Here is a 19,962-nt window from a genome sequence, read left to right as displayed (position 1 = left end):
CTCTGTTATCCCCTCTCCCTTCCCAAAGAGAAGAGAAATAAAATAAGAGAGAGAGACTGATGGGTTGGAAGAGAAAAATTAAACCAGCTTTAATGAAAATAATAAGTTGAAATAGGTACAAATAGATACAAACCAATATAGAACCAAACCCACTGATGCTAGAGGCAGGCATTGGGGAAGTCCCAGACGGGGACTCAGAAATCAGGAGCTGGATTCCAGAACTGGATTCAGGAACGCATAGATCGGGATCAAAGGCAGGACAAAGAGAGTCCTCCTTGGACACCAGCCATTGAAGAAGAGGCTTGACCCTTGTGATCCCTCAGCTTTGTACTGAATATGATGTAGATGGGATGCAATCCCTTATTGGTCAGTTTAGGGTCACCTGTCCTACCCACTCCTCCCTGCGGGTGTCTTCTCTTACTTACTGCTCCTCAATGTAGCACACGAGATTTAGCAGTGACCTCCATCTGCACAGGAGCAAATCTAAGCCAGAGCCTTTCTGCACCCCAGTCCATGGCAATAACTCAAACCATCAGCTTCATCACTGCTGAAAGCACAGCCACCCTCTGTGAAAACTTGCTCTTAACTTCAGTAAGAGTCATCACTGAGCAGAGACTGAGCTGAAAAAAAAATCAATCACTGTCCAGGATTGACCTCACTGACGTCTACAACTACCTGAAAGGAGGTTGTAGAGAGGCTGGTGCTGGTCTCTTCTCACAGGTAATGAGTGATAGAACAAGAAGGAATGGCCTCAAGCTGTGACTGGGTAGGTTTAGACTGGACATTAGGAAAAAATTTTTCACTGAAAGAGTGGTCAGGGATTGGAATGTGCTGCCCAGGGAGGTGGTTGAGTCACCAACCCTGGATGTGTTTAAAGGTGGTTTGGATGTGGTGCTTAGGGGTGAGCCTTGCAGAGTAGGGTTATTGGTTGGACTTGGTGATCCTGAGGGTCTCTTCTAACCTGAATGTCGCTGTGATTCTGAGATTCTGTGATTAGTTCTGTTCTAGCTCAAACCAGGGCATGGAGAGTCTGTGCATGACAAACAGATGATACTGTAGCACTATCAAGCAGCTGTGTCAGAACTGGTCTGAAGGAAAAGATGGTGCTTATGTAGTTACTAACAGCCATTTTGCAGTCTTCAGCTGCTAGAGGCACATGCAGAGCTGTGCTACTCACATTGCCACATGAAGTGTGAATGTTAATGGCACTGGACTGTTTACACCCTCTGCAGTTTCAGAGAGAACATGCCAAGATCCTCAGAGACTTATGTTTCCTCTTTTTCTTTCATCTCACAGGTAATAATTCCAGTCAGGTCAGGACAAGGTTATGTTTATGAATTCCCTTCCAATTACCAGAAGGATACCTACGACATCCCCCCTGTTCGCCCGCTCCAAGGGGTAGGTACCAATAAAACTGCCAACAGCACTAACAGGGCACAAAAGGTGATGAATTTCTACCAGAGGTTTATGAGCAAAGCAAGTTCTCTCGTTTCAGAGAGAAAATATGTTTTAATTAGATGCTGTGGCTTATTCACAGAGCAATGAAGTATTTCAAGGTTGTATTTGATGTTGAATAAGATCTGGCAGCACACCAAATGCCAAAGTCTGTGTTTTGATCAAAGGGTTTATCTAAACAGAATAAACTTGCTGCTTGGGAACAGGGTTGGTTTTTTTTTTTCCCCTTGCTTTGTTGTTGCACAGTTGACAATAATTCGCTCAGTAAGGGTAAAATTGTCACCCAGATGAACAGCTACTATGCAGGGAGTTGTTTTCACCACTGACCTCGAAATACATCTTTGCTCTGGGGAACACCCTTAGCATTCACTCCCTGCTGCCACAGACATCTAGAGCTGATGCTTGCAGGACCTTGCATATCTCCATGGCTCCCTGACAGAGCAGCTTCTCTAGGCAACAATACTGAGTCCCCGTAGTACATAACACAGCCTGACACAGAATGGCTGGAAGTGTTGGGAAGTCTGAGTTAAGAGACATTCAGACAGTGACTTTATACCACAGGCAGAACCCACTTTAATGTAGGACATGGCACCAAGTGGGACACTTGAAACGTCTGAGAGCTGTACTTTCTGCTAGTAAGACAGCTCACCCTGTCCCTGATAAAGCAGGTAAGTGGTGCTGACAGGGACAGCCCTAGTTTCAGAGAGTTTAAAGCTTATTTTCCAGGCCCTCTAATCTCTGTCAGTAAGGGTGTGATCAGTTCTGGTCACAGGAGTACACTGCTCCCTATCACCCCAACAGCTATCTATAATAAACTGGCTTTGGTTTAACTCTTGGGATGGAAGTCAAATGTCACTTCAGTTCTCCAACCTGCTGTCCACACAGCTGCCTAGAGGGGACGGGGACCTAGCAAAGTGCATTGCCTCCTGACTGTTCAGAGTACCAGGCAAATCTAAGCATCTTTCCCATATGAAAGCAAGCTGAAGAGCTCTGATCATCCTCAGGCTGCTTGAGGGGAAACACGGAAACCAAAAAAATTCATCTGAGATCAGAGCTTTCCTGAGGTGACTTGCTCCTGTAACCACTTTGTTCTTTCTTTAGATATATGACATCCCCCCCACATCGGTTAAGGTTCCTGCACTTCCAGTTCCCATGGGAGAAGCAAAAACTTTAGGAATCTATGACATACCACCTGCCAAAGGCGTAAGTATTACTCTGTCTCCACAAGGTGCTGTATTTTCATGTCTGACCAAACAACACATTTAAACAACAGGAAAGAAAAGGAGGTTCAGGACTTGAGAGATTTCCCTAGGATTTTTTAAACTGTTAAAACCTGGTAAGTCGAAGCACTGCATCAGAATGATACTATTATGGGCTGTGAGTTGATAGAGCCACGTTATCTTTGTGGCAGCAGGCTGCCTTTTTGGATTTTGCTGCTTAGGAGATTTTACATTGAGATGAATGTTAAAAAGTGAGATAATAAAACCAATGCGCAGTCAAACTCCTGATAAGTATCTGACTCTGTAATAGTCAATGACAGATCTCCCATCCCAGGATTTTATAGCCTGTGTGGAAGATGTAAAATACTTTGCTAGTCAAGCCAAAGGTTTCATGGTTGGCTTTCTGTGATTCAGGTCTATGCAACACCTCCATCTGCATGCCGAGATGATACAGGCCTGAGGGAAAATTTGCAGGAGTTTTCATCTTCAGTGGCACACAGTGTACACAGTGTAAGACCAGAAGGAGTATATGATATTCCTCCTCCCATCACTAAAGCAACTGGGAAAGAACTCCATAAATTTTCTCCTGAGAGCCGTTTATTGCCAGATGGAGTGCCACAGAAACAGTGCGTTTATGACATCCCTCTGAACCATCAAAACCATTTTCTTGGACAGCAAATTGCACCTCAAAAAGATGTTTATGATACCCCAAGGGGAGTTTCATTCCCAGGACAACAGACAGGACTCAGTGAAAGTCTCATCTCAGAAGGGAGAGAAGGTGTATATGACGTGCCACCACCAGTCCTCCAAGACACTAAAGGCTTACAGGATGTGACTGATGGGATAAACAGGTTGTCCTTCTCCAGCACAGGAAGCACAAGGAGTAACATGTCCACGTCTTCAACAGCATCAAAAGACTCTTTCTCAGCAGCCACTGCACAGGAGAAAAGACTAATCCTTGATCCAGACACTGCTATAGAGAGGCTTTATCACCTCCAGCAGACGGTGGAGACAGCTGTCAATAACCTCATGGCCTTCATTACAGCAGACTGGCGGTCTTATGGCTATATGGAGAAGCACATCAATGAAATTCACACTGCTGTGGATAAAGTAGAGCAGTCCCTGTTGGAGTACCTCCAGTTTGCAAAAGGATCAGCAGCCAATGCTTCCTGCCTGCCTGAGGTCAGCCTCCTGAACAAAATGAGGAGAGAGGTGCAAAGGCTGGAGGACTCTCACCAAATTCTTACCCAAACCAGTCACGACTTGAACAGCTACAACTGGTCTTTGAATGTTCTAGCTGTCAACAGGCTGCAGAACAAATGTGATGACCTGGATCGGTTTGTAATGGTGGCAAGGACAGTCCCAGACGATGCCAAGCAGCTGACCACCACCATCAGTGTCAACGCAGAGGTGCTCTTCAAACCGGTGTCGAGCACCTCACGTTTCAAAACCTTACCAGAGAACATCATGAACGCTCCTGACTATGTGTATGACAATCCTCATATGCAGTGTCACGGAGAGAAAGCACAGAACCACTGCAGTCCCCTTCCTCCCCTCCTAAGCAAAGCTCAGCCCCCCCACAATGCCACCAGCGACAGCTCAGAGAAGAGCTGGATGGATGACTACGATTACGTTCACCTGCAGGTAGGTAAACCCAACACCTTCCTCTGCAAAAGGCCAAGTTGCCCCAGGGGAGCTTTAGGTTGGATATTAGGAAAATTGTCTTCCCCAAAAGGGTTGTCAGGCCCTGAAACAGGGTACCCTGGGAAGTGGTAGAGTCCCCATCCCTGGAGAAAGTGAAGAGCTGTGTAGATGTGGTGCTGGGGATGTGGTTTAGTGGTGACCAGGTAGTGCTGGGACTTGATCTTAAAGAACTCTTCCAACCAAAATGATTCTATGACATGAAGTAAGGATTCTAGGATTTAGCACCTTCCTGGCTCTGTGCATCTCTGTCAGTGACTCCTTACACGAAAGAAATCTATTTCCAGCAGAGTAGCTATGCTGGAGCACAGCACCTCTGCCATATTCATTTCCTTCTTGCCACTCCAAAACTGAGTGGAAGCCCAGCCATAGCTCTCAGATGTTTAGAACATCTTGTGGGTTTTGCAGAAGCTATTTGCAGGAAAGTAGCAATCAGATTGCCACACTACTACATATTCAAGTGCAGCTTCAGCAGGGTGGTTACTTCCTCTCAGCTAGAACTGTTGGTGTGTCACAGCAATAGCCTTTTTCTCTGTCACACCATCTTTTTCTTCTCCATACTCTTGGTGATGTATTGGCTTTTCCACTGGTAGACAAAAAAGTCTGTTATTTGACCTATAAGTTGTTATTTAGCTCAGGAGTGGGTTTGGTTTAACACGGTGTCTTGTGTTATGCAAAACAGGGGAAAGAAGAGTTTGAAAGGCAACAGAAGGAGCTGCTGGAAAAAGAAAATATCATCAAACAGAGCAAACTGGAGCTGGAGCACCATCAGGTATGTTGGTGCACTCCTGTGCAGCGATCACACAGAAATGCAGCATTCCTTGCATGTAAGGAGTACAGGTCAAAGAAAGCAGGAGGGAGCCTTCCCTCAGCAGCGTGCAGGTGCTGCATCATGGCTGGGAGGTGTTCAGGATGCCACCAGACAGAGTTGGAAAACCCCAGGTGCTAGATGGTGAAAATGGCAGGTATTAGATCCTGGCTAAACAGTGGCTCCAGCTTAGTTTCTTTCCAAGTGGGATTTGTGTCAGACAGGCTCTGCCATCAATGGATTTGTCAACAGAAAGGACAAGGACATGCATTGTCATGCTCCAAATGGGAAATGGTGAACATCAAGATTTTAAACAGGCAGTTGCCACGAAGCCCTCAATTTACAAATGATAGGTACCTGATGCCATGGGGTTCATGTCCATTCTCAATACAGAATGACAGACTGCTTCTGCCTGGACGAATACTCCTCTCAAACTGGGAGCAGCTTCATCTTTGTGAGTTGCAATGATGAGAGGGAACGGGTTGAAGCTTGAAGAGCAGAGATTTAGAGCAGATACTAGGAAGAAATTCTTTACAGTGAGGGTGGTGAGACACTGGAACTGGTTGCCCAGGGACGTTGTGGATGCTCCCCCACTGGAGGTGTTCAAGGCCAGGTTGGATGAGGCCTTGAGCAACCTGGTCTAGTGGAAGGTATCCCTGCCCGTGGCAGGGGGGTTGGAACTAGATGACCTTTAAGGTCCCTTCCAACCCAAACCATTCTAGGATTCTAGGATTTAGCACCTTCCTGGCTCTGTGCATCTGTATCAGTGATTCCTTACACCGAAGAAATCTATTTCCAGCAGAGCAGCTGTGCTGGAGCACAGCACCTCTGTCATACTCATTTCCTTCTTGCCACTCCAAAATTGAGTGGAAGCCCAGCCATAGCTCTCAGATGTTTAGAACATCTCTTGTGGCAGGAATAAGCCTTTCCCTTGAAAACAATTTCTGACCATCTCAGTTGATGAGATTATTGTTTTTAATACAGTGCACCACTGTGGTGAGCCTATTGCAAGAGTATAAGGAAAAGCAGTCTCTGCCTCCAAAGGTTTACCACAGGGACTTCTGAAGTGTCTCACAGTGGATCAGTCACAAAGCCAGGTTGTGATCTTGGCTTTCCTGACTGGCAACCCAGTGCTTTCATCACTGGTCCACACTGAATACATCTGCTGCCTGCACATCTCCTCAGTGACCATCAAGGCCGTTAACTTACTGCACTTAACATCACTTTCAACACTTTTTAGAAGCAGATCTTGTAGGGTTTGAGGGCTGTCACTTGGCCCTCATTAATTCCTCGGTATGTTGTTGCCATATTGTGTGGCAGAAAACTGTAACAAGCAGCGTGGAGGTGAGAACTAGAGGTTTGTCATCTCAAAATCCCACAGAAATGGCAGCTTTTGAGAGAGGGTGTAGGAGTCATTGTCACTTGGATCCATCTCTCTCACTTGTGATTTTGGGTTCTTCCAAATGAGCAACGGGCTGCAAATTCAGGAGGTGTTTTGAGTTGCATAATGCAAATAAACTATTCTACATCATTTTCTCTTCTGAGCTGCATGCATTTGGAGTTGTGGTAACCAAAGTACTTGATCACCCCTCACTCTGCAAAACAAAAGATCTCAGAAAAGATTTATTCTTTTTATTTAGCATAAGGTCAGTCTAGGATAGCTGGGGTGTCCTCAGGCACGAGGTGAAATTGCAGCACATAATAACATCTTAGGAGAATATTCTTTGAAGAGAGCCTTTGGATTTGCCTTGCAGATCAATCAGTTTCAACGTCTGGAGCAAGAAATCACAAAGCCAGTGGAGAATGACATCTCAAAGTGGAAGCCAGCTCAAGCTCTCCAGACTGCCAACAGCACCGCCACCTCCCGTGACAGCCAGCTGCTCCTGTTCTACTCTGACCAATGCGAGACTCACTTCAACTCCCTCCTAAACGCCATCGATGCCTTCTTCAGTTGCGTCAATGCCTCCCAGCCCCCCCGAATCTTCGTGGCTCACAGCAAATTTGTCATTCTGAGCGCTCACAAACTTGTGTTCATTGGAGACATGCTCACCAGGCAAGTGATGACTCAGGACATTCGCAACAAAGTGATGAACTCCAGCAACCAGCTGTGCGAGCAGCTGAAGAGCATCGTTCTGGCTACCAAGATGGCTGCCTTGCAGTACCCCAACACTGCAGCCCTGCAGAAGATGGTGGACCGAGTAACAGAGCTGTCTCACCATGCACAGTTGTTCAAACTCTCGCTGGTCCAAATGGCCTCCTTATGAAAGCCACTGGAACCCAGTCCACAAGCAGCCAAACAGAAAAGCAAACAACCTAGAGCTATTTTTTATGCAAATGTTCGTTTTGGTTTTTTTTTTTTTTTTTAGGTATTTTTTTATGAATTATTTTAAATACCATGTTAGAGACTCTAATGAAATCAGGGATCTGGGAAAATATCTGTTTCTGGATGATGTTTCTAATACCCATTTAGATTTGCATACACTGCATATATATGTATATGTTGCTACATTCCCTAAACCATCAATTAAGCACCTTAAAAATGATGCGTTGGGTGAGCAGCGCCTATCTTCTGTACATAGCGCCTGTTTCCTCAGTGTATTTGTTAACTGGATGCTGCACTCTTCTCGTTTCATTCCATCTTCACTTTGGCACATGGACTTGGCTGTGAAACCGACTTGTAGCAATCCACGAAGCAAGTGTAATGGTTCTCATAGAACTCCATTCTCTTCTAAGAAATTACTTTCTCTAGGTTAATTCCATGACGTTTATCCCTCCTCTTGATGTCCCCCTGTTGTCCAAGGTTCAGTTGTTCTGATTAGCAGGTCTGCACAATGGCAACAAGCAAACACATCAAGCGAGGTGCACAGCTTTTAGCAGAAGAGAATTTTTAGGCCTGTCGTGGTGTTAGCTGAAACTGCTCTGGACAGAGGACAGAATGAAGTTACCCCAAAGGAGCAAATCAACACACTTGCACAGAACTGGGGGCGAAGTAGAAATACTATTTACAAAAACAAAGACAAAAGGTAGAAAGGCAAAAGGATGTACATCCACAATCAGAATCAGCCCAGCAGGGCTCCACTAGACAAACCTCCCCCAGCAACAGTAGGCCTCCATGAGGCATCAAAAATATCCCCCCCGGCCATCTAACCATCCCCCCATGAGGCCTCACTGCGCACCCCCCACACCCTCCCCAAGCTGAGCCTACCAGGCCTCAGGTGCACAGCAAGAAAACAGCTTCCCCATGAGGCTGCACTTCCACACAAACCAGAGAGCAGCAGCTACACACCCAGAGCAGAGAGAGAGCAAACTGGCTGGGAGGTCCCCTTATACAGGGAGGTGCAGGGTTATGGGATGGAATAACAAATTATGGTATCCTGCGTCCACCCTCTGGGATGGACTTTCTGCCCCCTTGGGCACTCTGGTCCTCTGGAGGAATTGTATCCCTATGGTAGGACAGTTAGTCTCTAGCCTACAACAAGGCCTCAGAAGAAACAGAACCTTCTAAAAGAGGAAGGCAGAGTCCTGTATATTTAATATTCTACAGCATTCAGATTTCACTGTTCCTGTGAATAAAACTGTGCAACGTGGCATTTCAAAGTGTGTAAATGTAAATATTTACCTTGAATGTATTTGCAGTGGCAATTAAATAGAAGAGTCAGGCCCAAACCCCTTAATGGTCATGCACTCAGAGTTGTCCCTGAGAGCATCCCAGGATCTGTTGGGCTCATCCTTGAAGCTGCAGATGGGCAAGGTCTCAAAGTGCCCCTTCCAGAAGGATTAACATACAAATTGTAATTTGTAATATGGAAAAAACTTTCCTGTGAGGGTGACAGAGCATTGGACCAGGCTGCCTAGAGGTTGTGGAGTCGTCTTCTCTGGAGAGATTTCAAACCCACCTGGACAGCGTGCTCTAAGTGACCCTGCTTTAGCAGGGAGGTTGGACTAGTTGATCTCCAGAGGTCCCTTCCAACCCCCACCATTCTGTGCTTTTTATGGAAAGAAAACAGCTCAATCTGCTCTAACAGATATTTAAACATCTCTACAGCACAGACAACATAATGTAGATTTAAATAGCACTTATTTTTGCCAGGACATATTCTGGAGGAATAACTGCATTTACTGCAATTCTTTCTTCAATTATTGGGCTTTTTTTTTTTTTCCCCCTCCACATTCTGTGGCATAGGTGCTGGTCCTTCTTCACTACACTGTTGTCAAAAAAAGACCTCCTGTTTTAATGGGGCCATTCCATCAGCAAGCACACACAAACCTACCCAGCAGTTTTCCACTGAGACTTTTAAAAGTTGTTAGAAGAGTAGTAAGACTCCGTTAGAAACGTCATGTATGCTGGCTGCTCCAAAACTCACATCACTTGGTTTGTTGCATTTTGTGAATGCCCTAAAATCAATCTTAGAAGGCCATTTTCCTGTGGACCTCAGACTAAAAGCCATGATTCTAAGTGAGCAAGAGCTCAGGTAAATTCCAGGTGATGCTGGCATTTTTGAAGGAGAAACACTTACTGTCCTGGCAGAAACAAAGGTAGTCCCACATTCACGTGTCCTTAGTGTTGGCATCAGCAAGTGGATCATGGGTAAATAGACAGTTGTGAGAGCAGCAGCCCTTCTGCCTAACTTTTCCTCAGATTGGATCCAAACATGTGCCTTATTGAAATAGGATTTGTTGTCTTGGATAACAAAATCACTTCAGCAGTGGATGAAATCTTGTGGCCTTAATGTCTTGTCTCAGAGTGAAGACCACTCTTAAGTGCCATAATGTCACTTCTGGGTACAAATCTCAGCTGGCCCACAATGTGCAACTACAACTACTACAACACAGGATGTTCCACCTCAACTAAGGAAATGCTTCTTTCCTTTGTGTGTGCCACAGCACTGGAGCAGGCTAGCCAGAGAGATCGTGGAGTCTTTTTCTCTGGCGAGATTCAAAACCTGCCTGGATGTGATCCTCAGCACCCTGGTCCAGGTGACCCTGATTTAGCAGAGGGCTGGGGTAGATGATCCCCAGAGGTCTCTTCTAACCCCTACCATTCTGTGAGTCAGTGAGAACTGGCTCCAGTACAATACCCAGACAGGGCAATTTTTGCCATTCTAACCACTAGCCAGTGGCCAAATATCAATCCATGTGAATCTGTTTTGTACTTGTGTTGTTTGGGATTCTTTTGGATTTCATTGTCCATTTTTGTGTGTGTGTGTTTTTTTCCTTTTCACTGTATACTCTTAGAAAGTGAAAGTGTTCTGAAGCTTAGTGGTTAAATGTTGGTAGTTTGTGCTTTCAAAAGAAGAACCTTTACTGCAAGCCTGTATTACAGTTTGTTACCGTGTAGAGAGTCATTTCTTTTAATGATTAAATGACCAGTTGTTTGTTGTTGTTTTTTTTTAATATAAATCAAAAATGGTAACACTTGGTCTTATTTTTTCTTGTCTTCTGGGTCTTCTAAGCATCGTAAAAGAAAATATTAATGCTTGCTAGAATCATCAAAGCCATTCTCAAATGAGGAGTTCCCTTTCCATCTTCTCCCTATAAGTGCTGATCAGTGGAAAGGAAGACATTGAGAAAAGGAAGGACAGTATGTCTGCCCAGAAGCAGCAGATGAAGCATTTATCCAACTCAGCTACCCAAAATACAACCACTAAGGTCTACAGCACACACCTGCCCCATTCCTGGTGTCTAATCCTGCTTGAGCTGCCTCCTGAACCATCTCATCATAGCACAGGCACTGGTCCCTGAGGTGAATGAGGCAGGTCCTCTCCATCCCACCGTAAGGTGGAGTGACAGGACACAGATGTGATTGCCCACCTGTTTTGCTCTCCAGCACTTACTGGTGAAGCCACAATCCACACAGGAACTGGAAGAGCATCTGTATGTGCTCAGTATAGCCATCCTTCCCCACTAACCCAATGGTAAGAGGATGTGTCTTCTACATGCCCAGTTGAGCAATATCTTAGTTGTGGGTTCTGTCTGAAAAAAACATGTGGCTTTAAGAATCATTGAGTCTTTCCCAAGTTACCTTTCCCTTTCACGGTTGCTGAAGCACTGTCCTACATCCTGTCAAATACCTTGGGTATGCACAGAGGACAGAAAGAGCCCAGGACTAGTTCTGTGCTTATGCCAATTCTCAGTTGCCAGTGAAAGGTATTCTTGCTGGAGAGTGTAAATTCAAGGAAAGCCTTGAGAGCAAAGAGCCTGATCTGGCTCATGGTGTCTTCTCAGCTTCCTGAGAGTGCTCCATTTTGTTCCTCCGCTAAATTTAAAAAGGTCAGCTAGCAACAAAGGAGGGACTGGACAACCAAACTGGTTGAGAATAGAAACCAGAGTCTCTTTGTTCTCGTCCCTAAGCCAGTGTCCCCACACATCTGCCAAGAAACCGCTGCTGTTTGGCAACCAAGATCTTAAAGGACTGTGATTCCATGATTACACCTCAGCATCTTCACATCCCCCATGACTTCTAGACCCTAGAGCTTTTGGCACTCTCCAACATGTACATCTGGGCCACACTTCAGAAACATTCCTTCCACATCTATTGCCAGCACTCCAGAGTATTGCTATACCAGTAACACCTTCCCTCTGCCCATGAGCCAAGCATCTGTAGCTGTTCTGCTCCAAATCCATCTTTTCCCTGTTGAATCCCACTTCCAGGCTGCCTGTTCCATCTTAACATGCCTCAGGCTCAATCAAAAGGCTTTAGAAACTGGTAGGATTTCCTCCAAAGGTAGGATCTTAACCCTCCCTTGCCACTTTCTCCTCTCACAATGTTCATGGCATCAGACCACATTTAGACAGGGGCATGTCAAGGGTCAAGACAGGGACTTGCCAGTCTCAGAGGACAACACAGAGCATTCCTTCCAGCTCTGAAAAATCTTCATTTCATCTTAACTTGTTGAGCTGCCAGTTTCAAAAGCAATATAAACATCTCACTTCAAATCAATGGAGCCTTTCTTCTGCTAGATGATTTTTCCATCTCTGAGATGGACTGTCCAGAAACTGTGGGGTTATTTTTCACTTTTATAAGTAATTCCTTTTTGCTATTTGCACCCAAAGTCCACCTAAGCCAGCAGCTTCCTCTGTCTGTGAAGCCTTAGATACAACTTTGTGGATTTTCAGCATCAGAGAATCATTTTGGTTGGAAGAGACCTTTAAGACCATCGAGTCCAACCATGAATCCAGCACTGCCAGGTCACCACTAAACCACATCCCTTGGTGCTGCATCTACATGGAAATCTCCAGTTACACCTAGCATTGCAAAGTCCTCCTAGAAGTTCTTCTGACTCAAAAAGGATGATAAATTCATGAATTTAAGCTGGAGAGTGCAACTAATCCAGCCTTATCATTAGCCTGGTGATGTCAGAGACAGCAGGAGCAACACGAAACTTAATGTCCCAGGAGCTAGCATGAGGGCTAGCATAGACTCTTAGTGACTCAAAGCACCTGTTTCCCTTCAATGAAGTGCCCAGAGGCAATTTTGCTTTGATTAGAGCTAAATTTGGAGCACAGTTCACATAATTAGCCAGAACCTGATCATGCTGGACCATGCTGCCAGCCACTGGAATCACTTTGGAAATGCAAGTACACCGCTCCGGGTTCAGAAGCCGAACACTAGTTAGCCCTTGCTGCTTGTGAGTTCCAGAGGGCATGAAATACTCAGTAGCCAAACGTGAGAGCAGGTATTTTCCCGGGGTATTGCTTTGAGCTTCTGGAGAGCTGCTGGGTTCAGAGCAGGGTGCTCTTCATCCTACCACCTTCCAGTGGTTAGGACCACTTAGGGTTGGCCTCCCAGAGCAAATGACTGGCAGAGAGTTTCAGGTTAATGAATGTAATAATGTTAGGGCATAGCTGGGTATTTGCAAAGCCCTTTTCACAGAATCATAGAATCAGCCAGGTTAGAAGAGACCTCCAAGATCATCCAGTCCAACTGATTACCCAGCTCTAACCAATCAACTTTTCTTCTCTTCAACCTCTTCTCTTCTGGACAGAAGAAAATGAGGAGTTGCCAGTGCCATGGGAAGAAGGAAGGCAACAAAAAGTTCCTTGTGCCTCTTGATAAGCCCATGTCTCTGTAGTAATGTGGTCTTGGCTCACAGGTGTGAATTTCTGAACAGGAGAGGCTGAAATGCACCAAGGAAGACAATTCTGAGCAGAACATGACTTTCCCCCCCACCTCCTGAGGTGTAATTTGCAATAGTGCAGCTCCTCACAGGGGTTAGTGCTTCAGTTCTGTCCTTTCAGCAGATAGGATTGGGCTAGGCTCAACCCAGGATGGCTCTGCAGTTTACTTTCTTTCTGCACCTCCCTGGGTTTAAATTCTGGCCCTGCACACCTACAAGTCCATCAATATTGCCCACAGGATTCTGCCTTGTTGCTATTGACTTCTCCATCTCCATGATTCCTCAAAGTCCCTTGCCAAGGGTGAAACCAAACACCTAGGAAGTCAGTGTCCAAGGAGCAGTACAGCAGCTGCATACTCATCACCTCCCTGGCAAGGGTTTCTTCTTCTCTGCTGAACACCATAAGACACAGTATCTTTGTGTGTATGTCAAGGGCTAGGGCTAGGCCAGCCACCAGATGAGTGACAGAACCTCTCTTATTTACACCTCTCCCTTCCCAAAGGAAAAGGAAAGAGAATAAAGGAGACTGATGGGTTGGAAAGGAAAACTAAAACAAGGAAAAGGAAAGAGAATAAGGGAGACTGATGGGTTGGAAAGGAAAACTAAAACAGCTTTAATGAAAATAATAAGAACATTAAATAGAAACAAATATATGCAAGCCAGTATTGAATCCAACCTCCTGATAGCAATTACATCACTGTCACCACTGATGCTGGAGGCAGGGACTGGGGAAATTCTAGACTGGACTCAGGTGCAGACAGCAATCGGATTCAGGAGCTGGATTCAGGAAGGCATGGTTTGGGAATGAAGCAGAATGGTCAGAGTCCTCCTCAGACACTGGCCATTGAAGAAGAGACTTGACCATTGTGACCCCTCAGCTTTGTACTGAATTGAAGAAGATGGAATGGATTCCCTCATTACTCGGTTTAGGATCACCTGTGCTGTCCACTCCTCCCTGCAGGTACCACCTCTTACTTGCTGCACTCCCAACGTGGCACACAAGATTTAGCAATGACCTTGGTCTGCACAGGAGCAAGTCTAAGAAAGAGCCTTTCTGAACCCCAGCCCTTGGCAGTAACCCTAAACCTCAGCGTTATCACTGCTAGAACCTGTGAAAACAAGCTGTTAACTTCAGAAAGTGCCCTCACTGAGCAGAAAAGTCACCTCAAATCACTGACCAGAATTAGTTCTGTTCTAGCTTAAACCAGGACAGCATGCAACCAGCATCTTGGTATGTCAGAAACAGAATGCAGGAGCATGAAGTATCAGGTCTCCAGGATAAAGCTCATCTCATCTGCAAGGCACAAGCAGCAGCAGCCACCCCCACACACAGCCAGCTCCCAGAAGGTTAAACAAACCATGAGCCAAAACATAGATTCCCTGGTTTCATAAACACTCGTCCCATGGGGTATCAACTTCTGTCAGCCAAGGAGGGGATGTAAAAATCTTGCTGCTGGCTGAGGGATGTTGTCCCCTGAGATCACAGGGGATTTTTTTTTTCTTCTTCTAATTTCCCTTAATTGCAGGGAAAATGATCGGAGCTCTTTCCTTGATGCAAAGCCGCAGGAAACCAAATCCAAGAAGCCCTTTAGAGATTCCTCCTTAGCCAGTTTTGTCTTGCTCAATTCTGTAGCCAGGGCTACCCAGACCAGGAAGACGCAATAACAGTATCCCAGGAGCATCTGCTATTTTTGTGAAGGCAGACTTCAGGGTAGTTAGATGATGGTTACAGTGCAGGACAAACAGAAAAACCTGAAAGAACAGAGCAGACGGGAAAAAAAGAAAAAGAAAGGCCTACTCTGGCTTTTGATTGTTTTGTAGAAAAGAATCAAAGTAGATCTTTAAAGCGTTTTGTGCAGGTAGGAGGCTCCAGGGCATTTCCCCCTGCACTGATTCATGTCTGGCTTTATTCCCAGTTCAGCTCAAAGAGAAACCCCCACAATTGTGAGTGGCCATGAATAAGAAAAAAATAAAAAATGGACTTTGACTGGTTTTTTCCACCTTGTTCTTTGTTTTTATGAAGGATGGTAGGAGCAGCCCACCCAAAGGCCTTTTTATCTCAGGAGGCAATTTGAGCTGGAAACAGGTACCTGTAATTAACTTGCATTCCAGAAGGGGAGAAGTTCACTCAACTTGGCATTTCTTCATGCCATGTTTCAAAGCAAAATTAATTTTTTGATAAATGAGAATGAGTCTGTGTGTGTTCTGCAGTGCCTGACCTGCAGTCATTTTCAGGACACACTGCTCAAGACACCGCTTTCAACTGACAGATTTCCTTAAGGAATGAGCACAGCACTGCTAGCACCTGGTATCACCTTCACAGGGATTGCCATGATGACCAAAAGGTTGTTCCTAGAGCAGGGCTGCACTGCACAGGACACCTCGTTCCCTGGCATACATACACAGAAGGAGGTGGGTGCAGGATCCACCATTTGCATCCTGCAGCAGCAGCAGGTTGGAGTTGCCTTTGCACTCTGAGAATGTGGAAATCAAGACATCCCATGAACCTGTGCTGAACTGGGGTGAGCCCTGGATGAATCCCAGCCTATGGGACCATGCAGGGTGACACAGTCCCTTCTCCTTGGCCAACCTGATGGTCTCACTGCACAGGCATGTTGGGCTTCACAAAAATTTCATACAATCCACCAGCTCCATCTAAGGAGTAGAGCTGCTGAAGACACCCAGACACACAAAGCGAGAAAGCCTCTTTCTCACTCACACCTTTCTCCTCCAGAGAGATGGTAATAGAATCATTAAGGTTGGAAAAGACCTCCAAGCTCACTGCCTCCACCCATTAACCTCATACTGCCAAATGCACCAGTCCATATCAGTAAGTGCCACATCTACACATTTTTTGACCACTTACAGGCATGGTGACTCCATCACTTCCGTGGGCAGCCTGTTCCATGCGCCACCACTCCTTCAGTGGTGTTTTTCCTATCCTATCCTAAACCTCCATTGGTGTATCTTGAGCCTGTTTTCTCTCATCCTGTTGCTTGTGACTTGGGAGACCTATCCCCACCTCCCTACAACCTCCTCTCAGGCAGTTGTAGAAAGGGAGACTGTCTCCCTTCAGGCTCCTTTTCTCCAGGTTAAACAACCCCAGTTCCTCCCACCACTCCTCAGAAGATTTGTGCTCTACTCCCTTCAGAAGTGCCACAATTTGAATAGCCCAGCTCTGCTCCCAGTGTGAGACACCCCACATGCAATTTGTCTTGCCTACCTGAAGACATTTACATGTGAGATATCATCAAGGTCCCCTTTAAACTGAACAGAGATCAAGTCATATGATTAAATCTACTTTAAGACGAGATAAAACACTTCTCTAATCATCTCCAATGATTAGGTCTTCAAGGGCAGCTCAGGTACAAATGACTATATCATAGGCTTCTAAATTTTGATGATGACCCTTACCTACAGAGCCTACACCTGTGTCCTGAAACTTGCTGTGGCCACAAACACAGTTCAAGTCACAACTCAAACACTAAAACACCTTAAAAACTCATGGGGTCCCCCCAGCCCATCAAGCCTGAAGCTGGTACTGGTTTCATCAAAGCATTGGTTTGCTTGGAGGCCAGCATGAGACACCAGACCAGCACCATGCAATCCAGACTCCTGTAGCTGACTGGTTTTCCAGAAGGTGAATCTGCCCCAGGCTGTGCTGGCACAGGGGTAAAGCCCAGCATTCACGTATTTCACACAGAACCATGACCCTCCTCAGCTACTGATCAGAGTCCCATAAGAGGGCAGTAGAACAGGAGCCTATGGCATCCCTTCCACAGCAAACCAAAATCTTTTGGGTAACCCACGAGCCCATTTCACAAGGATTAACTTCAGCAGAAAACACCAACCTCTACCTCCAGGTAAGGTAACAAAGAAGAAAACCTCTCTGCCCTGTGAACATTTCTCCCCTTCCAATCCTTTAAAAACCTCAATCAAGTAGAAAGGTGAAGTATGGTGTTTTGTACCTGAATCCATTCATGGTTTCCCAGGAGGAAAGAAGCAGCCAGGAAGAGACATCAGCAAGCTCCCCAGTCCATTCCACAGCAATGTTGCTTTTTCACAGACACAGAGATGGAAGCACAAGCCTTCAGAAAAGCCACAGCTGTGGGCCTAGCACCAGCTGAAAGGCATCTATTTATAGAGCTCATCCCATGCACACAGCAGTGAGTCCTTCAGGCCTAATTTGTCTCTAGCTCTTGCACTTTGGAATCATAGAATCATTTTGGTTGCAAGAGACCTTTGAGATCGAGTCCAGCTGTTAATTCAACACTGCCAAGTCCACCATTAAACTATGTCCCTCAGCACCACATCCACAGGTCTTATAAATACCTGTAGAGATGGGGACTCTACCACTTCTCTGGGCAGCCTGTTCCAGCCCTTTACAGCCAATATTGTGGGAAGATGTTTTTCTTAATGTCCCACCTAAACCTGACCTGGTGCAACTTGAGATCACTCCTCTCATCCCCCACTTCACTACAATCTCTTTTCAGGTAACTGTAGAGAGCAATAACATCTCCCCTGAACCTCCTATTCTCCAGGCTAAACGTTCTCATTGGTTTTGTTCTCAGAGCATTTCTAGCTGTCAGCCTGCCAGCATTTAAAAACTGCCCTGTTGGATCAGGCCACAGTGCACATAGCCCCCCTGTATTCTATGGGAGGCAGAATGGTATGTTCAGGGTAAGTTCACAAACCTGACTTGTGCTTGTCATCATTGGACCACAGATATTAGGAAATACAGCCCAGCAGAGACTTCTCATTATCCTGTGAACTTGGGATTTGCCCATGGAAGACTCCATTAGCCTGTATCTACATGTCCACAAACATATCTTTGTGACACCCTGTGGCAGCAGGTTACAGGCTTTCATTACCTACTCTTTGAAGTGCAGTTACCCACAGGTGGGACATGTAAAGAAACTTGTTGCTGCAGCCACCTCTGAAGTACTTGGAGATCCTGGAGAAAAGACACTGCTCCAGTCATGTGCCTGTACTATGAACCACTGTCCTCAGTGTGTTCCCTTCCCTGAGCAGGAAGCACAGACCAAAGCCCACCAGCTCCTCCTCTCAGCCTCCTTTCTTCCTTTTCCCTAGAACAGGCTCACCCTGCTGTCCTTCAAAATTACTTCTGAAACTTCCCACACTCCTGGTTAACATGTCCACTCTTTCCTGCAGGGGTGTTCTCTTACTGCACCTCAATGTAGCACAGAAGATGTAGCAGTGACCTTGGTCTGCACAGGAGCAAGTCTAAGCAAGAGCCTTCCTGCACCCCAACCCTTGGCAGCAACTCTAACCATCAGCATTATCACTGCTGGAAGCAGACACTATCTGTGAAAACAAGCTGTTAGCTTCAGAAAGTGCCATCACTGGGAAGAGACTGACCTGGAAAAAGCAACCAAATCACTGACCAAAATTAGTTCTGTTCTAGCTCAAACCAGGACACGATGTTACAGCCTGTTTTTAACCCTGAGACCCTGAAGAAGTGCTGCTGTAGCTTGTTTGGGGTTGTTTTTAATTAAGCATGGTGAGAGGTAAGAAAAGCAGATCTCTTTTAGCACATCTAATACCTCTCTTCTTGGGGTACATAATTCTTGAAGTTGCTTTCCTTTACACAGTAAAACCAAGTGCTCCTCCTGTGCTGCAGAGCAATGTGCAAGTCCCCTTAGGCACAGGACTCCACTTGTCCCAGAGCTTTTTTGGCGTGAAACACACAGCCAAACAAGAACAAGGCTCTAGAGCTGCCCTTTACCTCCCAACACTGCTGTAACAGCAACAGAACGACTAAAAACAGTAACAGCAAACACGAAGGCACTCAACCATTCTCCTGAAAGCTGAGCCTGCAAAACTTGATAGCCTATGCCATCTAGTGGTGAAAGGCTAGCCCCAAAACTCCCTTTTCTACCCACCCTGGATATTCAAAAGCCTCTGGAGTTTCAGACTGGATCTGCTCTGTGAGCAATCAGCTATTTAAGCAGCCAGTCCAGCAGTTTCCCCTAGCCATGCTCTTTCTTTCTAGGATTCAGGAGAAACAGGACATCCCAGAAGCACGGATAAGGAAAAGCAAAATCAAGTCTGCCCTCAGTACCTGGATCTTTAGTGAAATGTAAAAACTAAGGCTAGATTAAGCGTCATTGAAAGTACTTAAATGTAACAACTGCTCAAAAAAAATCTCGTGACGTTGGAAAATAAAGAATCCCAGAATGGTAGGGCCTGGAAGAGCTCCCTGGAGATCAAGTCCACCCCTGCTACAGCAGGGCCACAGAATCACAGAATGTTAGAGGCTGGAAGGGATCTCTAGAACTCATCAAGCTAAAAATTAAGTTAAAATATGCTAGCACAGAGGAGAGGAAATTGATAGGACATGCAGAGAGGTCCTATCTTCTCTGCAGCAGTTCTGGGAAGGACACAGGTGTAAACTGTCAGAGCTTGGCTTGCCACTACATGGGTGACCAATGCTCTCTATCAACCCCTCCCCTTTCCAAAGGGGAAGGGAAAGGGAACAAGAGAGAGACTGATGGGTTAAAAAAAACCTAACAGCTTTTATGAAAATAATAACAATAAAATTAAATAGATACAAACCAATATTGAACCCAATCCCCTCATGGCAATTATGTCACTGTCACCATGGATCCTGTGGGCAGGCATTGAGGAAGTCCCAGACTGG

The 19,962-nt window shown here is 45.7% G+C and overlaps 1 protein-coding gene across 1 annotated transcript in view; it reads left to right on the top strand.

Annotated features, from left to right (window-relative positions):
- Positions 1-7,448, top strand: part of NEDD9 (neural precursor cell expressed, developmentally down-regulated 9) — a 43,031-nt gene extending 35,583 nt beyond the window's left edge. The window contains exons 3-7 of the mRNA XM_054381955.1: positions 1,297-1,398; positions 2,557-2,658; positions 3,090-4,319; positions 5,059-5,148; positions 6,939-7,448. Of these exons, the coding sequence (XP_054237930.1) occupies positions 1,297-1,398; positions 2,557-2,658; positions 3,090-4,319; positions 5,059-5,148; positions 6,939-7,448 (2,034 nt within the window). The remainder of the gene's footprint in view (positions 1-1,296; positions 1,399-2,556; positions 2,659-3,089; positions 4,320-5,058; positions 5,149-6,938) is intronic.
- The last annotated feature ends 12,514 nt before the right edge of the window (positions 7,449-19,962 follow it).

This window comes from Indicator indicator, chromosome 6 (assembly GCF_027791375.1).
Source record: "Indicator indicator isolate 239-I01 chromosome 6, UM_Iind_1.1, whole genome shotgun sequence".
Taxonomy (NCBI): domain Eukaryota; kingdom Metazoa; phylum Chordata; class Aves; order Piciformes; family Indicatoridae; genus Indicator; species Indicator indicator.
Note: the sequence above shows the minus strand (reverse complement) of the source record. Positions and strands in the feature narration are given on the sequence as shown.